General features: G+C 36.2%; 1 protein-coding gene across 1 annotated transcript in view; it reads right to left on the reverse strand.

The window, feature by feature from the left end:
- Positions 1–4186: 4186 nt before the first annotated feature.
- Positions 4187–20199, reverse strand: part of FBXL17 (F-box and leucine rich repeat protein 17) — a 275693-nt gene continuing 259680 nt past the window's right edge. The window contains exons 8-9 of the mRNA XM_063181044.1: positions 19077–19219; positions 4187–6065 (exon numbers count right to left, since the gene is read on the reverse strand). Of these exons, the coding sequence (XP_063037114.1) occupies positions 5928–6065; positions 19077–19219 (281 nt within the window). The 3' untranslated portion in view covers positions 4187–5927. The remainder of the gene's footprint in view (positions 6066–19076; positions 19220–20199) is intronic.

Consider the following 20199-nt stretch of genomic DNA (forward strand, 5'->3'; position numbering starts at 1 on the left):
CATTTGTTTCTCATTTTTCTCCAAGGAAAGAAGGATTTGAAGCATTTTGCTTTGTGTATAAATATTACTGCCTATTTTAGAGAAAAAATACCCATCCCTTACAGCAGAGTTTAGTTTATATTGCTTCAGAGATCATGACTCACATAGTGTGGTCGGGAGAGGTGACCAGAGATTAAAACACAGCACAAAGGCAACATATTAGTCCTTCAAAAGTAAGAGCTGAGATGTTGATCTTGGTTCAAGGAGAAGCCAAAGCAAGACACCTGGGGCAAGTTAAGTGTGTGCACTGGGAGTTAGTGCTGCTGAGAATATTCTTGCAGCTTTCTCTAAAAGCTGGTATTTTGAAAATACCAAAGGCTGCAGCATTTTCAATAGGGTACATGATGAAAGCATGATATTATGAAATTTTCATTCCAGAAGTCTTTATAACTTCACAGCAGCTGGAAATGCCCAATAATACTCACTGTAAAATTTTTCATTTTAAGACTTCTAATATTCATTTAAACACAAACACTTTTCATCAGCTATATTTAGAAAGATCTACCTAAATATTGAAGGGGAAACAGTTCAGTTCGCTGTTTTGGTTTACTTTTGCCCCCAAATAAACTTGAAACAAAACCCATTAGCAAAACTTTATAAAGCTGAAACACTTGGATTTATCTTATATAATCCTGACAGCCTTTACAAAAAAACCCAACCCTAAACATAAATTAAAGAATTTTTGCCTGTTTCTTTTTAACAGATGTGAAGATGCAGCTGTTATACAGACCTTTACTCCATTCTACCTTACTTCAGCTTGTAAAAGAATCTCCAGTTAAGCAACCACAGCCACAATGCTGTGTGTGATTCAGCCAATTTATCTGTGTTAATCTGAACCTAATGCAAACAGAGCCAGAGGAACATCTGAACTTTTCCCCAGTTTTTCAGCAACTATATATTTTCAACACTATTATATGTGTTGAAAATACATCCAAAGAGCCTACTACAGGGAGGCTTTTAATAAAGCAGGACTTGGAAATATAAGACCTCATAAAATATGAGTCACAAAATATGACCATGTACCTACCCTGTTTAGATTGGCAGAGCACAGCTATTATCACAAAGAATTATTTGGTTTTTCAGTGGTGCCAATCCATGGTTGATTCCACATGCTCAAGCTTGGAGCATCTCCCAGGGTGTCTGTGGTTTGAAAAAAGAGCTTCACATCTCTGCTTCTAAGTATACCAGAATTTCAACTAAAAATCTCAGTCACCTATATACCAATATCACAGATCACTCAGGGAGAAAGCTGTAAGAAAAAAATTACAGGAGGCAAGTTAACATTATTTTAAATATTTTATTGTAGTGGAGTCTTTAAATGTATCTGCTTTAAAGTGACTCTCTGTTAATATGGGGTTTCATAAATAAGCAGCATAAATCCTCACCTGCTTTAACATACAAATCTGAATTTGTTTACAAGGTCAGGTATCATCATATTCTTTTCATACAAGCTCTCACCATTGTTGTTTTGCAAAGCATTATTTTGTTAATAACCATTTCTTTACCAAGAGGGTAGTCAAGCACAGGAACAGGCTTCCTGGGCAGATGATCAATGCCCAAGCCAGTCAGTGTTCAAGAGGTTTTTGGATTATGCCCTTTGTTACTCAGCACTGTCAGATAGTTGGACTAGTTGGTCACTACAGGTGCCTTCCACTAGAAATAGTGTATGCTATCCTATCCTATCCTATCCTATCCTATCCTATCCTATCCTATCCTATCCTATCCTATCCTATCCTATCCTATCCTATCCTATCCTAATTACTTATTAGATGAAACAGTCCTTTTCCTTTCCTCATTCAAGATCCCACGACCTGAAGAAAGCTTACTTTGGGCTTCTATTTTCATAAAACCAAAGTGTATGTGACCTGCTGCTTCTCTTGACTTTGCTTCTGCCAAAACTACAGTTAATGAAGTCACACCAAGGCCATATTTATCTTGATAATCTGGGTGGACATCATTGAGCTCATGAGGAGCCCAGCTGAGAGCCTGAAAAAATTAGTTGTTAATTATTCTAAGTAGGATTATTTTCTTGTTTAAAAGGGATTGAAACTTGTTTTCATAGAATCAAACAATATCTTGGATTAGATCAGGCCTTAGAGATCACTTGGTTGATCCAATCCCTCTGACACTGGCAGAGACCAAGTTGCTCAGAACTCCATCTTGACCTTGATACCTCCTTGAAGTGGCATCCACAGCTGCTCTGGCCAACCTGTTCTAGTGCTTCATTACCCTCACAGTAAAGAACTTCTTCCTTGTATCTAATCTCAACCTACTGTCCCTCAGTTGGAAATCATTTCCCTTGACCTGTCATTACATGATCATGTAGAAATTATTCTCCATCTTTTTTGTGGGCTGCCTTCAGGTACTGGAAGGCCAGAGCTACCTCATCCTGAAACTTTCTATTCTTCTGGTTGAGCCATCCCAATTCTCTCAGCCTTTCCTCAAAGTAGAGCAGCTCCATCCTTCTCATCATCCTGGTGGCCTCCTCTGGACTTGCTCCAACAGGTGCATCCCTTGCAGGGGAGTGTGAGAGACCAAAATGTTAGAGGTTAGTGACTCAATCAGCCACTGGCAAAAGCAGCAAAAAAAATTTGCTGGGGGCAGAATTACACCCCCAACCAAAGTGGGGAGGTGAGCTTTCAGATGTGTGGTGGCAAAATCTCTGATCTCTTGGCCTAAGAACAGCCAAGGTGCAGAGAGGGTGAGCGAGTGGAGGATGACCACCAGTGGAGGATGGCCACAATAAACCAACCTTTGTTTGGCAGCAAGCTGGGTTTTGAGCCAGGCAACAGAGAAGGCTGATAAGAAGCAGATGATGTGAGGTGTGATAAACTATCATGCCCATGTCCTCCTTTGCACAACTGGCTCAGGTGTAAAACTCCCACCTGGGGTATTAGGACATTCACATGTAAGCCTGAAGACACTCACCCCATCTGATGGGGCATAACTGGCTCAACTACACAGTTTTGGTATTTTTGAAAGAAATACACTTTGTCCCTGTTCAAAGACTACTAGAATATGCCTAGTACTGCACAGAGCACCTGGTAACAAGGGAGATGTGTCACCTAGGATTTGGCATTTCACTAGCTTTCCCACTAATCCGGGAGCCTGGGCAAAGTGACTTTGAACCTGCATGAGAAACATCACAGCAGCCATTCCCTCTGGTGAGACAAATTGCACAGGAACAGTCCCCTCCACATACCCTTGAGGTGGTGAGAGACGGGTGGAATGATCACCAGGCGAACTATCTGAGTTTGCTTTAAGCCTTAATTACACCTGGATTTAAAGAGTGAATGACTGAAAAGAAACATTATCTGTCTCTCTCCTACAACCACCTACCCCTTAATTCAGAAAACATTTAAGAGTTTGTCTGAGCCCTTCCTGCAGGCTGAACAAGCCCATCCTAGAAATGTTTCTGATGAGAAAGTGCTGAGCCACAGGTTACCCTATCTTAACAACAGGTTCCCACAAAGAATTTGAAGGAGAAAAGGACATATTTTTTCCAGTAAAGTAGGCCTTTTGGACCTAGGGAATCCAGAAGCTACCTATGAGTTTTTCAGTTCACTCTAAGTTTTGCATATGAGAAAACAGGGATAATTTTTACTTTTACAAGAGGCAGTAGCTTTTCTGCCACCATAATGATATCTTCCCTGCATGACATGTCAAAGATGAGTATGCAGTACTATTTATTCCTCTAAAACTACTTTGGAAACAATTAATATAAGGAAATCAAGGAACTATCTGTGTCAACACTGCAATTAGAAAAACATATTTCTATCTAGAGTTCTTATACCACATAAAACAAAAATTAACTAGTCATGGTGAGTTCTATAGATCAGTATGTTCATAAAACTGAGAGATGAGTAGTCATTAAAAGGCAAAACTACTGGAAGTGACTTATATGACTGAAGTGAATAGAGAACCAACCAGACCAGACTATTTTAAAAATCTGTAGAGTTACAATACATTTTAGATGGAAAAAGATCTATGGATGTCATCTAATTAAACTCTGTCAGTCACAGCAGGACTAGTTTATTAAGGATCATGTCCGGATGAGTTCTATCTATTCAACAATGGCAATTTCAGACTCTCTGTTAGTACAGTCTAAGTACAGTTAGAAGCACAGATAAACAGAAAACATCACATCTTTCTTATTTTATTAAACTTTATTGCAAGATCAAAGGTATCACCAAAAAATAGAAACTTACAAATTGTGTGAATAGTTTTAATGCACTCATAAAGAGACATTAAAAGAAAATTGACTAAGATTCTGTACTATATCTGCAAAAAAATTCACTGGCTTTATTCTTAAAATATTATTACCATTTAGGAGTAAATAAACAGCATAGCATTACACATGTTCACAAGTATTTACCACTTATTTTAAACAAAATCTTTACGATATATTTTTTTTCCAGAGAAATTAGTTCATCCCCATTTTGAAAAGTCTAATAAGAAAACATTCAACATCCTCACTGGAAGTAATGTGAGCTGATGTTTCTGTTGTAAAAAATTATGCTATGGAAATCAACAAATAGGTTTACAGGGTTACACAGCCATACTAAACAAGCTTCTATGTTATGCTGCATTAGGCCTTCTGGATTAGCAAAACATTTTGACAATAATGGCAACTTTTCAGCTGAAGCTTAAGCATTTCATAGTTTGGATTTAAATGCTTTTAAATTTAAAACCTTTTGAAAACAAATATCCAGTGTTACATACCTGACAACATTCTTAGAATGGTAATACTCTAAAAGTTAAGGCAACTCCAAATTGAAGCTGCAATGTCTGTATTTTTCACAATTCCCTGCTAAAATTTAACTCGTTAAAATGCAATGTGTGAGACAGCATAAGAGAGATGCTGTGTGGTACTTGGTTGCTGTTTGGAGTTAAACCATAACAGTCCCACAAAGAAAATAAATCATATTAAGTGTTTAATTTGGATATCTCCTTGCACACACATTAAGAAGCATCTGATCCTACCAAAGATACCCACGATGGGACTCATGTTTAGATGGCCTTCTCAAGGTAATCACTATTTGCATTGGAAGATCCATTCTAAAATAAAACCACACAGGAAATGAGAGGGATCCTGCTATTGACTTATACCCATTCATCTGAATTTTTCAATTTATCAACAGAACAGCATAGTCAGAGGATTCAAGTTAATATAAAATAGACATCAAATCTTTTCAGCCAAATATAAAAACCATCACCAACTTATTTCTGATTGTTGTTGTATTCAGCTATTCTTTGTCTTCATGAAGTGTAGCTCACTAGTATTGTTAGGGTAAGCAGCGTTATTCATAATTAAAATGTCAAGGTGGAAAGATTTTAATATCACTACAGCTTCCTATATTTAAAGAAAAAAAAGGAAGATGTTGATAAGAAAATGGTAATTCACTGTAGATTTTCTTATTACTCTGTATCTTAAAACCTCTGGCATAGCTTTAGTAAATAAAAAGCATCAAGTTTAGTTCCCAGTTTCAACACATGCCTCTGTTGATCAACTGCACTGGTGCTAGCACTGAGTTACCATTTACAGATCAAAGGAAACACACATGACCAAGGCAAAGTAAACAGAGGAAAGCAAGCTTAACATCTATAACTCAAACTATCCAGAGAACTAGTAGGAATCCACTTCAAGAAATTTGTCAAAGGCTTTTATCACTTTTATGCAAACAAAACCACAATGCATTTCTAAAGTTTTGCTTCAATATTTGTACTTAGTTGTACAGTACATTAAAGTCAGTGTACAGCTTTTGCCATTTTACTGTGACCTCTGTAAACTCACAACTATATTGCATCATATGAAAGGTTATAAACCCTTCTGCAATCCCCATTAGATCTACCAAATGCAGCAGAGTGGAACATGTTGGTACAGAGAGTTAGGAGCCAGAAGACATGTTGGGTGTCCAGCCCATTTGATAAGCCCGCTCCAGCGTTCTCTTGCAATCCTGCAGCACAGTACTGAAGGTTATATGTGGATATTGCTGAACCAGCTGCTCCACTGTGGCCTCGTTCACCTGCAACAGAAGAACAGAACCTGTGATGTGCAGGAAGTGAATGGAAAGGGTAACAATAGGCAAGCTAGAAGAATGGAAAAGCTTTGGACTCCTGGGCGGACTTCCAGGATGGGGCTCCTCATTGTTACTATAGGTTTGGGTGCATTTATCACAAAATAAATATACAGAATGTAATGTCTGGTTACATTCTGTAACCAGAATGAAAAAAAACCAAAATCAAACCCCGCTATAATTTCATTGTAATGGAAGAAGTTTTATCATCCTGATTAAACAAAATGCTGCCCAGAGTAACAGATTTCTAACTTGAAATAGAACCTATCTACTCAAAGTTGCTCAAGCAGACATACATTTAAAAACGTGAGATTTTTTTGGCTTTGGCAAATGAAAATAGATTACATCTATTAATTAATTTATGGTACAGTTGGGGAGACATTTAAAAATGCTAAGTAGTAACTCCACAATTAACTTTACTGAAATGAACTTGCACTGTATGGTTGCTATCAACAGGCCTGAAATGAAAAGTTATCAATAACATGACTAAAGATGGGGAAAAAATATGAACTATTCTATGTTGCAGGTAGATCAATTACTCCTTTATGTCCCTTTTTCCAAAAGGTAAAAGTCCTGCACTTCTTCACATACATCACTGGCATAAGATTTTATTTTAGCCTTCTTTTGTGAGGATAACACTGCAGAATTGGTACCAATAATTAAAACATACAAGATGGTTGGGTCTGGGATGTCTCTCTTAAATGTGAGACATCAATGTTAGCACTTTTATTCTTCATAAAACAAGGTAATCAGACAAATCCAGCTAAACCTAACACCCTTACAACTCCAGTGCTGTGAGGGGATTAATTTGTCAATTATTTTAAAGACAATTACAGTTCATATCACACAGGTAAACAGCTTTTTTCAGCCTTTAGACAAATAAAAGATTAACCTAAGAACCATGACTTCTAGTTGGCTCTCTTTGAAATCTTTCCTGAACAACTGGGCATTTTAAAATGCATTGATACTACAGTTACTGAAACACCTACATCAGTAGCATGCACAACTGATGGCATTGTTTGCTTTTCTTCCTTCAGTGTTCCACTTTCAAGGCCAAAAGTAAAAAGCCAGATTGAAAAACGTTTACTACTATTACAAAGATCTGTCTTGTGAAAAATATTTTTAAAGCACGTTAACCACAGTATCTAATAATATTTTTGTCCTTAAAAGATAACAAGGAGAGCTTCCTTCTGAACAGTGATTGCACCCAATGACAAGGATAAATGAAAGGTTTAATATCCAGTTCTTCTACTTTGATAATAGAAATACTCAATCTTCATTGGAAGTTTCATCTAGCTGAGACTGACTTGGATAGAAAACTGGTTTAACTTCACAGCACAAACTGTACTTCTCTGGCAAATTGCTATGTTACAGTAACATCTTTCAGTGCTGAAAAACAAGAAGTGACTTTGAAAAAGCAAAATGAAATCAGAGATAGCACAAGTCCCCCATAATATTTGATATTTACAGCTGAATACATACTCACAAATTGTAAGCTACAATTCACAGAAATATTGCTTGGAAGGCAAGAATCCCCAAAGTAGCAGTAATTTGCTACTTTATGCCTATCCAAAAAATAACCAAAAGTCTCTTCTCATTAGAGTTATGCTGCAGAGACCCATGGCAGAATCAACCAGGCTACCAGAAACGCCTCTTAATTGTTAACTCAGCCACAACAAAGAGGGTTACAACCGACAGTGACTTATTTTGCTCTTTCTTAATGGGAAGCTCGAAGAAGATGCATTATTTATCCTAGATAGCTGCAAATTTTGCTAGTACATAGAAGTTATTATGATTTAGCACTTACCTGTTGGGCATTATTTGTTAGAACAGCATGGATATCATTGTTTTAGAGCCAGTGTTTTATGCATATTCTCCGTTATAAGAAACAAACTAGGCGAATTCATTACAAAGATGGTGCTCACTCACAGGAAGGTAGTAAATGCTCTCCATGCCCAGATGTACTGGACTCAGGACATGTACCCAAGGTACAGCCTAGCTAGCTTTAAGCTGATATATTTACTACCAGGCTAATTTAGGCATGGCCCATGACACTTAGGAAGACAGAGGATGTTACAATGGCACCTTTTAGTCTTAAAAACCTATAAAGAAATCTATGGTAAAACACCTCTAACTGTTTGTCCTAGTTTTTTTCTGATACAATTATTACTAGATAAAATTTTTTGCTATTTGCTATTAATACTTTACTAAACAGAAGAAGGAAGCTTTTGGCATCAAGTGCCAAATACAGTTACAAAATAAACATGAGTATGAAGAAGGCAGATAAAACCATTGCAGAAATGCCACTGACAAAAACAGCTGTTTTATGACCAAAGCCTGAAGAGTAGAAACTTTTCTCCATTTTTTACTGGAGCATTAAGCAAATATTTTAAATTATTATTTTGATCCTTGGCAACAACTTGTGTTATGACTTGTTGTTAAACAGTAAAGTAATGACAAATCCCACGGATATATTTGGCACCATAACATATACAGAAAGAAATTACTTTGAGTCTGAAAAACTGAGTTTACTCTCATGATAAAGGAAAAAAATACCTTACCAAGCTTCATGATAAATGATCGAATATATAATTTTAAGTTAAATACAAATATTCTTAATCCTGAGAGTAAAAAGCAAGGACTTAAAAATTATGCCAAACTAAATTCAATGTAAGATTACACAACAGAAGGAGGAGAAAAAAACTGGCAGTGAGACAATCAACCTGGATCCAGACATGAGAAAAAAAGTATTCCCTTTCTAAAGATTTTGATACCTTTTCTTTGCCATGAGAAAAGTCAGGTCAGACACAAAAACAATGAAAAACTTTTAGTATTTAAAACTCTCCATACTACTGCGCTAATAACTGCACTATCTGAAAAACAGGAAAAAAGGAAATAAAATTTTATTCTTTGTTAATGAATGTGGAAAGTAATATCTAAGTCAACTTTGTGGGGATCCTTGTCATCATTTCCCTAGTGGTAGGATTAAGATGAAAGAAGTCTTATGCCCAGCCATTAGAACACAAGCTTCTGTCTCTTTGCTAAAATCAGCCTGGCTGGTGATAAAACGAAAGTCCTGAATGCCATTCCCAAAATAATTTCATTACACAAACAGAACAATTTTCCCTACTGAGCTTAAACATTCTTGTTCAATGAATGAAAACTAAAAATCTCCACATCTTCATATGCTGTAAAATGCTATATTTTTCTTTCACAGAACTTTCATTAATCTTCATCTTTTGAGTTGTCAAAAGAAAGAATACAGTCTGCAGATAAACTATGCAGATTATCTAATATATAATCATTCATCTGAATTTGAATAGCTCTTCAATTATATTTTAACACATAATGAGAGAATGCAGCCCGTATCATTAACAATGAAAGTAATAGGTTTTGCAAATTGTGGTCATCAAACAAAAAACCAAAATAACAACAAAGACTGGTTTGAAAATTATTTTTTCTTCTTGAAATAACTATTTATTTCAGGCCAAGGAACAGATTGAAAAAACAAAACAAAGGAGAAGATGGGTTACAGAAAATGGCAGACTAAGTGGTATCATCTCCCTTTAACTCAATTAGAGCCTAGATTATGACCTAGAAGTCATAATTTTGAATACATTTTGCTTAAAGACACTTGAACACATACTGCCTATTTCCCAGAATAATGCACTTGACTTTGTGACCAATGTTATCTAGGGTAGGACTTCCTTAACTTCTTCGCCTAATGATAGTGTGGTTGTGCCGACAGTATTCAAATATTATCTGTGCTAGAGAACATTTCTCATATGATAATTAGGAGTTCATCTTGGAAAGAAGAACAAAAACACCCTTTGAGTCCCTGTGGAATCGTACACTGGCAAAAGGGTTTTGTGAGTGCCTCTTTGGAGAACTTTCACCATCACTCTTCTACGTACACACAAAATGTGGCCGAAATACTGAGAAAAATGGGAAATCAGTGCTCAACACTCTTACTCTCCTTTAGGTAAAATGGTCTACCCATACCAGAAAGTCGGAAAACTGCCACCATTCTGTGAATATTTTTCCTAGAATAAAGTAACCAACACTTATGAGCTGATTTTTTCAGGCTCAGAGTAAACTGAAAGCTACTCACAACAAAATATTCATTCATATTTTGATCTAGCATGTTATATTTACTCATCTAGTCCTATTGCCAGCATTTACTGATTTGAAATATCACTTGTCTGACACAGAATATCTTCAGAAATTTATGTTATGTCATGTCACTTTCCACAAGTCTTCATGAAAAATCCAAAATGCAAGCAAGAATAGTTATTAGGTAATTTTATTTTTTTTAATTTAAATTTGCTGTGTCATTTGGTTTAATGATAATTTCAGCATTGTTTTCTTTAATTTCTAGATTATAAAATTAGGAATTTCTAAAGATATAAAATTATTCCAAAGGGGCAGGATTTTTTTTAACCTAGTGTTTTTGTTATGCTCCTACAACAGATCTTATTAAATTCAAAGGATGAATTCCAGTTTTCCTAATTTTGTTAAGGTAAATTAGAGATTACATTTGAAACCATCAGCCAAACCAGGCATTTCTTTTTAATGAGACTGATACCTCCATTCACTGCTCAGGAATAGAAAAAGAGGGCTTTTCCTAAACAAGACTTTTCTAGTTACTTTTCCTTAGTTTGTCTTTAGTTGATATCATGTCCTGGAAATCTTCTCTGCGATTGGATACTCTTTCACTAAATTGCCAAGAATTGTAAGATTTAGTACTGATCTCCAAAACTCCTCCTACAGGTGCATCAGGATCAGACTCTAAAGCCATTAAAATGTGCCAAGAATGTCTGTGTTATCTAGAGCAGTACTGAAAAGCAAGAGTAGAGTCATCACTTAAACTGCAAGTTTTATGCAGTGTATGAGTATTCAGCATTAATCTAAAGAGTTTGATAGGTCCTTTTCAACAACAAAACCTAAAAATCTTCACATCTTAATGACTTCAATTTAATGAAAAACTGACTTGATAATTGAAAAGAAAAAATTATCTCCATTCCAAGTTAATAACTGAAACCAATAAGCAGTTATAAATAAAAAAGCTAAAGCTTGCAAAACTGGATTAGTGCAAAAGTGCATTACTAGAACTTTGTACCAAAACCTGCTTGAGTCCCTCAGAACACTATTCAGGACGACAGCTAAAATAATATCTGCATAGTATCTAACCTAGCCCTTGGAAGGGTCATTGGCTGGCTGATTTCTGAGGACAACACAGGCTGGTATCTATAATTACACAATTTTATAGATCAGTCATTAATAAAAAATAACAGACCGAATTATAATACCCTGAGTCAGCAATATTTGCACAGAAAGGCATTAATAATACATAGAACTGCTAGCTTAATCTCAGAAATCTAGTACTTGCTAAGAATTTTAGGGAAATATTAGCAGGTGAGAGATAGCATTCAGACGAAAAGATTTTAGGGCTGCCATACAGATAGTTAGGTTAGAAAAATGGCACAAGTATTACCATAACATTTCTACATACAAAAATTTGCAAAATCAACTTCACACAGAAGAAATGCAAATGGATTTGTCTCCAAAGGGCTTTCTTACAATACTGTTGGCATTTTACTTAAGGAGTGGTATTTCAGCATTAGAGCTACTGGAATTTGTACGCGCTTCTGGCTCAATACTTGTAGAGAAGTATTGCTTGAAAGCCAATGACTTTATAGACATTGTGTGTATCCATAATGATGGATATGGAAAACTCTTTATGTTCCAATTTCTCTAACGTTTTACAAAAAATCCAATATATACACACTTAGAGTTATAAGCAAAACATTTTCACACAGTCTTTCTCTTCTCTAAGTTGTATTTTGCTTCCTCAAGTGAGTGTCTTATAAAAAGTGTACTTTGATATTTTTTTCTGCTAATAGTTGAATGAATTATATTCTCAGGTGGCCCAATTATAACTGTTGCCTGTAGCCATAACAAAATTAAAGATTTCTGGAAACGTTTTGTGTGAAGTGCAGTTGATCAGCTAAGGCAGACATGTTCCACAGAGTTTCAGTTGCCCTTATGCCCAGGGGCAGAACCCTTGTTTAGGACTTTAACAAAACAACAGCATTACCAATATTAGCACAATATCCTATAGTCCAAATAAAGTCCCTTACGACTTGAGAAAAGAATGTGTTTTGACTTAGAGGATGATGTTATCGAAAAAAAGGAAGAAAAACAATCACATTTGCACACACACAAAAGCACTGTATTTGTAGACTCATAAGTAATGAAATCAGCAAGTACAGTCTGTACAGTGTTATTATAATGACATTTGAAAACTAAATTGCTTTAAATCCTAGAAATTAATTACCTGTTTATATTTTTAAAGGTAAAGGAGTAGGTAAACAGAAATATCTGCAATCTTTTCTGCTGTGTGGATGGAAATAAATGGAATGCACATGTCTTCTAACCTCGGTAGCACTTCGGAAGGATTTCAGGAAGTGTGGCAAGGTTACCTGTGGAGTGTGGGGTGTGGAGTGTATCTACTTTACAGTTCTTGTTTAAATCTCACCTGAAAGGAATGGAATTCATTGTTGTGGTAGTTTTCTCATGTGAATGCTATTGCCCCGAACTCCCAGTCTACTGCAAACTAGCAACACCCATTTCAGATCTCTATCTCTGTGAGGATGCAGAGTTTTTTGCAACACACTATTTTTTATTGAAGTTGTGTAAGTAACAAAGGTTTCACTCTCAATTCTCTTTGCATATTGTGAGGGTTTATTTTTCTATTAAAGCAGAGAAACCATTTTAAAGGAGCCCTTCAGGCTGGCAGATTATTTGGTTTGCTAATTCTGCCCATTTCATCAGATGAACTTCTAGACTCCACCTATGGAATATTTCCAGGTAAAAATATTACCAGTATTACACACATTTCAAAAACTTTTTTCTTCTAAAAATTGCAGCTAATAAAGACCCAGATGCAGTGAAATGACAGTGGCAATTTATATAGTGATAAATATTCTTTCAGATTACTTTCTGCCTGTTGAATTAATAACACTGAATATTTTCCTTCCTATTTGACTACATTAACAAAAATTTGAGCACATTACTGTAATATCTGTCAAAATGATGGCATGTAAAAGTAACAGAGAAGTCTTTCTCAAAAGTTGCCAGCTGGCAAAAATAACTGGAAGTTCCAGGGAGCAGTGTTTCTAAATAAACTTCTCCCTTTTTGATTTTTTTATTCATAAAGATGCTGACCAGTTCACACTGCATTCTTCCTTAAGAGCTGGCCTTATCATGTTTTTGAACTGTTGATCATCATCTGAGGGTCCATCTTTCTCTTAGAGAATGACATGGTTCAGGTGGGTATTTTTTAGAAACAAGGACAATTTCATTAATTCTGGAAAATTCCATCTTCAGCTGAGTGCCATAGAACTGCTGCAGAGGAATCAGCTTGGAGAATAAAAATCTTTTAGCAAAGAAACAGTTAAACTAGAAGAGCAAAATCTTTAGCTTGTATAAAAACCCTTTTTTTTTGTGTGTGTTTTAGCAGATGCTTTCGTTTACACACATAATGGATCTGTTATCCTAGTTAGCTAGGGGGAAAAAGCCAAAAGTAGTATTGTTCAGACTTTTAAAATTGTTGTATTGAAAACCAAAGTGAAATAAATGCTATTCTTCTTTTGTTGTGGGATAGCTGTAGTTTCCTTCTAATGAGATTCACAGATCTCATGAATCTAAAATCTTCATTATTCATAGAGAGATGTATCAATTGCAGCTCCTACATTATACACATAAAACTTTAAAAAATACAGCAATTCCTTTTTAATATGCAGCAACGTACTTGAACAAATTATAGTAATTTAAGAAAAAAAAAGGCTACAGAATTTTTCTTAAAGAGAAGGATTGGATATTTTCATTCCTCTTCAAATCACAAAACCACAATTTCAAATCTCAAAATGAATCCCTTGTAATATAAAAGAAGAAATGGTTGCAATTTGCCAGGTTTTCTGATCAGGCTAATGATAGCATTTTCTGAAAGTGGAAGGCAAATTGCTGTGATAATTACATTAAAACAAACCATGGCTCTGTATTCTCACTATTCTGTCATTGATTAAGCCGCCTTGAGCTCAAAAATGTATTGGAAATTGAAAGATTTATCTCTAGAACCTAGGATATATAAAAGAGCTAATGCTCTTTTTCACTTACCTTCAGTTGCAGACTAGCTGTGTAAATTAAAAGCTTGTGAGTGATGGGTCAAAATGTTTCACTTAAACAGGAGCTGCATTCCTAACTCTGCTAATGATTTGTGGTCTTCACTGAATATGTATTTACAAATATTTGTAAAACAAGTTTTGTAGAAGGACAAAGTGATAAATTATATTAAAAATCCACATATAGTCTAAAAATCTTACTCTTACTTAAGATGCAAATGATTTCTTAACTGACCATTTTTTATTTTCAGGGATCATCTATCTTTTTTCCTCAGGGAACATAAAATAGTTTGTCATTTTGTCAGTTGTACTGACCATCAACTTCTGTGCTCTAATATTTCAGCAAAACTAGAATAGGAAATATATGCTACAATTTATCTGAGAAAGTCATCTGGAATAAGCTACAAGCTTCCAGAAGTATTTTCATGAAAAGCAACCATGTCTTTTCTGAGAAATTAATCTCAAAAAATGGAAAGAAAAAAAGCAAGGGAAAAAAAGCAAGGAATAAGGGCCAACATGATTTATTAACTAAGTTGTGTATCCTTTCACAGCCAGCTTTGTTGGACTCTCTACATTTCATTTCATTCACACATAGTGGTGAATATTGAATTTTGTGGCCTCTGTTTTTCAGTGTCATTTTTCTGCCTATTTTCCCAAGAAATGTCTCCTGCATTTACGTGGGAGCACTGTTGATAACTGCTACAAATTGCACCACAGTTATAGGAAAAGGATATTGAAATATGAAAATTGTGTGTGAGAAAGGTTGCAGGAAGATTATTGTGACACATTGTTCAACCAGTTAAGCTATCACCCAGAAAAAAAAAGAAACAACAAATTTTTAGTCCCTATTTCCTAGTTGATACCCAGCCATTTTCCCCACGGTAAAGATTTGAAGCTGCCACTATGTAAAGCTGTTTCACTTCTTGTGAAAGCACAAAAAAGAAGTGCTATAAAGACATCTTTCAAATGATTTCTAGAAATAAATAGTATGGAGAACATCACCCTTTCCCTCCATTTTTTAAAATATGAAATACAAAATATACCTAATTAATTAATCAATTAATTAACTAGAAGTAGTAAATAGGATCTAGGTCAGTTTAATGATAGGGATGTACAGTACACTGTGTTCAGAAAGAAAAACTTGAAATGTGCATTTAAATCTGTTATTTTGACGCAGGCATCATTTTATGCCCTCAGGATGCAAGAAAAGCTCTTAGGAATTCTGATGCCAGTGTTTGTGGGAGGAAAGAAAGCATCCTGTAACTGCCCACACCTTTCTCAAGATACTTAAAGTAATTAAAGGAAAGGTTCAATTATCTTTAAAATACCCCTTTCCTAAGCTGTGATAAAAAATACAGAGCTACAATTAAAATTTGGTTGGAAGAATGAACACTCATGTTTTCATTCTGCTGTGGGGAACTAACCTGAAGTGAATTTAATACAACCCCTTGTTATGCTTTTCTTGGTGTTTTCCGGGGTGACAAACTAAGAGCTGCTCGGCCCCTGAGCAGCACCAACCCGCCACGCGCTCCAACACAGCCTCATCAAGTCCTAAAACACAACCTTGGGCTGCAGCCCCCAGCAGCACAGCACTCCTCTGTGCAGAGGAATGGCGAGTTCGTGGTTGCACCCGGCTCCCAGAGCACTGTGAAGAGCTGACAAGAAGGAACAAAGCCTGGCTTGCTGCCCCTGGAAGCACGGCACAGGGCAAACACAGGCAGAACACCGGAATGCAAAACAGAAATGCCTTCTCATTCATGCCTTTTCCAATTACAAACCTCTAAAATGCCCTGCTTAGGCCTTAAATATCTACTGATTTTATCTGTTACTGCTTTCAAAAGAAATGGAGACTCAGAATAGCAACATTTTCTTACGATGGAACACATGACTTGAGCAGTCCTGAGGGCTGCCTTGTGCCTGCACAGATGCACGCATATCCATGGACACAAAAATTTATTTGCACAGTCGATAACCTGTCCTGTGAGAGAGATCAGAAGGGAGAAGGGGCCTAGCTGCTTCAAGTACCTGTTCATGTTGGAATGCAGACAAGTGGGGAATTCTGTTGTCCAGAATGTAGGTATTTAAAAACATTTAGAGACTATACTAGATCACTTTCACACTTCAGGAGGTCTGATGTCTCTTAGATGTATCCCATCTGATACAGAAAAGTTCCAACTAAAATATATGCTCTCATTATGATGACCTCATGGTAAAGTCAGCATTTGTAAATTATATTTCTCAACACAATGTCATCTATTTTAAGGCAAAGACCATATTGCTCCTGTGGTGTGCATGTAAGATGGTAGGAAAAATAATAAAAAGAAAGGCAATAGCAGTTTGATGAAAAATGAATAATTTGATTATTTTCATGGTGTGGATCAATAATGCTTTGCATCTACTGAAACACACTGCCTGGAGGCACTTGGATAATCAATGGCATAAAACAGAGACTGTCTTTACCCAGTCTCACAGCCTCTCTTGATCTTTCTGGGGAGGACCCTTGACGCCTCTAATTTATGTCAAGTGCATATCAAAGAAATTCCAAAATGCCTGGCTCATAAAGAGTGTTTTAGTGGTACCCATTTGAAGTCTACTTACATATGTTCCTTATGTAACTGTGTTTAAGTACTTCCCTTCCAAATGCCTGGGAATTCTTAGGCATAAAAGCTACCTGGTATGAGCATAACAGTCAGTACCTCAGAAAAGGAAGCCTGGTTAGATGGGACAAATCTTCAAACCCTCTCTTCCCTGCAAGCTGACAAAAGTACAAAGACAAGAATTTTGGCCAATCGGGAGTGTAAATAAACCCTTCAGCATCACCCAAGAATTCTCTTTAATGATGTGCTGGACACTGACATTTTTAATTTAATAGAGCAGCCACTGGAAAAAATGAGTTCTGCATGATACTGGGGAGAGACAGTTGAGAACGCAATTTTGTTCAGTAATTTCTCTGTTCATTTGCAGAGGAAAAAGGGAGTTGGCATCTTCTAGCTGCCAAAAATCCCTTAAGTTAAGGATACTTACTTCATTCTGTCTGTGGAGCCGTTCTTCCCATCAAGGCTTTGCAAACAAGAAAATAATTCCCAGTGGTAGTCCCGCTACTACACTGTTCACTGTAACAGTGTTTACAAATTTCTCTAACATCTTTTATCTACCATACTTTGGATACTTGAAGATTCACACACACACTCGGCAAGGCACACAGTCAACAGTGCTTTTATATCTTCCCTGAAGCTTTCTTAAGTAATATTTTTTTTTCCCTTTTAGAAGTTGACTTTTTTTTTAATACAAAAGATGTTGTATACTCCTCTAAAAACCGAGAAAAGCGTTTACCAGCAATTAAAGGAATACAGACTGTAGTACATGTCTATGAAAATGACATATAGTTTAACTTATGAGAGAGTAGAGCTTGTTTTCAACATCAAGATCATTGATTTTCTATAGCAGTTAAAGACAGGACAAAATTATTGCACTTATTAGATCCTTGTTGATTGTTCAACATTAGCTAAATTCAAAAACAAATACACGTGCAGAAGTGGTTAGATGGTTCTGGGTCAGGTCTAATTCCCAAGGTCAAGTTACCCTTTTAACATTCTCTAAGTACATAATCTTAGTACAATCCATCAAAGAGATTCACACAGTCTTTTTGTCTGTTGGCTCTCATAAAACACTAATGTTTAGGAGATTAAGTGGACTCAGCTTTGATAGACAGAGCAATTCTTCCAAAGTGCTCAACCTCCTTGCAAACTGGAAAATGCCTAAGGCTGGCTTTGCAAAATGCTACTTCTAATTTTACCACTGACCTGAACATTATTATTCCTTGCCATTTGAAATACTGTGTTTTGTCACTGTCTTCTATAGTGCACTGTGAAGTATGCAAGATAATGGTTTGGAGCATGAAGTTTCTTAGACTAAAACCTGTTTTTCCATAGAGAGTATCCAACCAGAAATCCACAAGCCTGAGAGATGCTTATGATGGGCATCACAAGCCAGACATTTTGTTGATGATGGCTGGAAAAGAAACAATCCCTGCAGGGCTATGTGAAGACTTAAGGTCAGAGACTCTAGACCTCTAATGATTTTTCCTTTAGCTATTCTGCTGTGTTCCTGGGACTTGATCTCTCTTCTAAACAAGAACGTGATTTCTGAAGGCTATATACAGGGTGAAGTGGAGATGGACTGGCTTCTTCTTTTTTTCTTCTAATGATTAAGTGCTAAAACTTGTAGACATTCCTACTATGCTCTGAGTATAAAGCTACATAGTAAGAAACTCAGTCTGTTTTTCTCTTTTTATCATTATGATTTCATTAAAACCTTTGTCCTTCTGTTTTAAAAACCATGATATATAATCAAGAGCACAGACATATAGAAAATTGCTGTATCACTCTTGAAGTTACACTAAGATTTTTTTCCCTTTCTTTTTAAGAGACAAAGTAGTCTGTCACGCTTACAACATGACATGCCAACCACTTTCAGACAAAAGTATTCAAAACAGTCAGAGGGCAGATTTTATAAAAAACTTGTGAGCACCTCAGGCTGCGAGTGTAACCTACAGATGTATTTTGAAAATCTACATCAGCAAACATTCATAATGCTCCTTCTAGCCCTCTGTGTGACTTTTGAGCTGCCTATGTGAACACAGCACACCAGAACAGTTGCTAGAGTAGTGACTACTGAACATTTTGTTCAGAACATAAATCCTGCTGCCTCCCTCACACACACACAGGAACACTATCACACTCAGAACGAGGCACCAGCTCAGGAAAAGGCTCCTTACCTGATCACATCTCATCAGTCCCAAGTACCGGAGGGACTTGCTGCGCTGAGCAATCTGGGTGGCTCCACGGTCCGTGATCTCTTTGCACCATCCAACATCCACCGTCTCTATTGTCATGCTGTATCTCCCAATGGCTATCAGAGCTGGAAACACATGAAAGGCATGAAATGCACAGCTCTGCAGATGGCAACCTCAGCTCCATGCACACACTGAAAAACGCTGAAATTGAGTTTTGAGAAGCAGTTGTCATGCACTTTGTAAATGATATTATATTTCATAATTCTCAATAACGTAAAAGCTGTCTCTTCAAAATGGAAGTAAATACAGGCGCAAACACACACCAACACACAGATAAACATATTTTCCTATATATTTTCTACCAATCAAAATAAATAGACCAATTAGCAGACATAATCTATAAGAATTCTTTTAATTACTTTTTCCAGAAGAAGTAAGACTCAATTAATAAGATTGAAATAAATGCAAAATAAAAAAAAATCCTATCTCACTTTTCAGAGAAAATAACTGACTTTATACTACTAATAATTTTTTTTTCCAGGAAAATAATACTACAAAGACAGGACTGAGATTAACAGGACATTTTATGAGTCAATAAGACATAGTTTTAGAAAACCCTGCAGGAAATCTCATGCCATATATTCTATAGCTGTATTCTAAAATTCAATTTTTTCTCATTGTTCATTTTGGTGATGTAAGAACGATGCTGTGTCTCACTGTCACTTTTTCTTCACATACACTTTTCCAGTAAAAAAATAAAGAAAGAGTTAAAAAAGTCATAAGGAATTAAAAGAAAAATTTGAACCTCTATTAAAGGAAAAGAAAGAGGATCTGGAATTTCTGAATGGGCTGAAAAAAGGTATGTAGGAGAAAACGACAAGGAATCTGACCGGCTGGGACGGTTTTGTCATGACATGACAATGACACAGAAGATAAAAATCACTGGCACCCTGGTTGCCATGGACTGTAGCACTTTTCAGACATATGGACTCAGGAAGTCAAGCTGGGATTTATTAACAGAAATTCTAGCAGCTAAAATCTCAGTCTAAGAAAAAAGGCCAAGGTTTCTGGTGTAGAAGTCAGCCACCTGTATATAATCAAGGGG

Source organism: Melospiza melodia, chromosome Z (genome assembly GCF_035770615.1).
Source record: "Melospiza melodia melodia isolate bMelMel2 chromosome Z, bMelMel2.pri, whole genome shotgun sequence".
Taxonomy (NCBI): Eukaryota; Metazoa; Chordata; class Aves; order Passeriformes; family Passerellidae; genus Melospiza; species Melospiza melodia.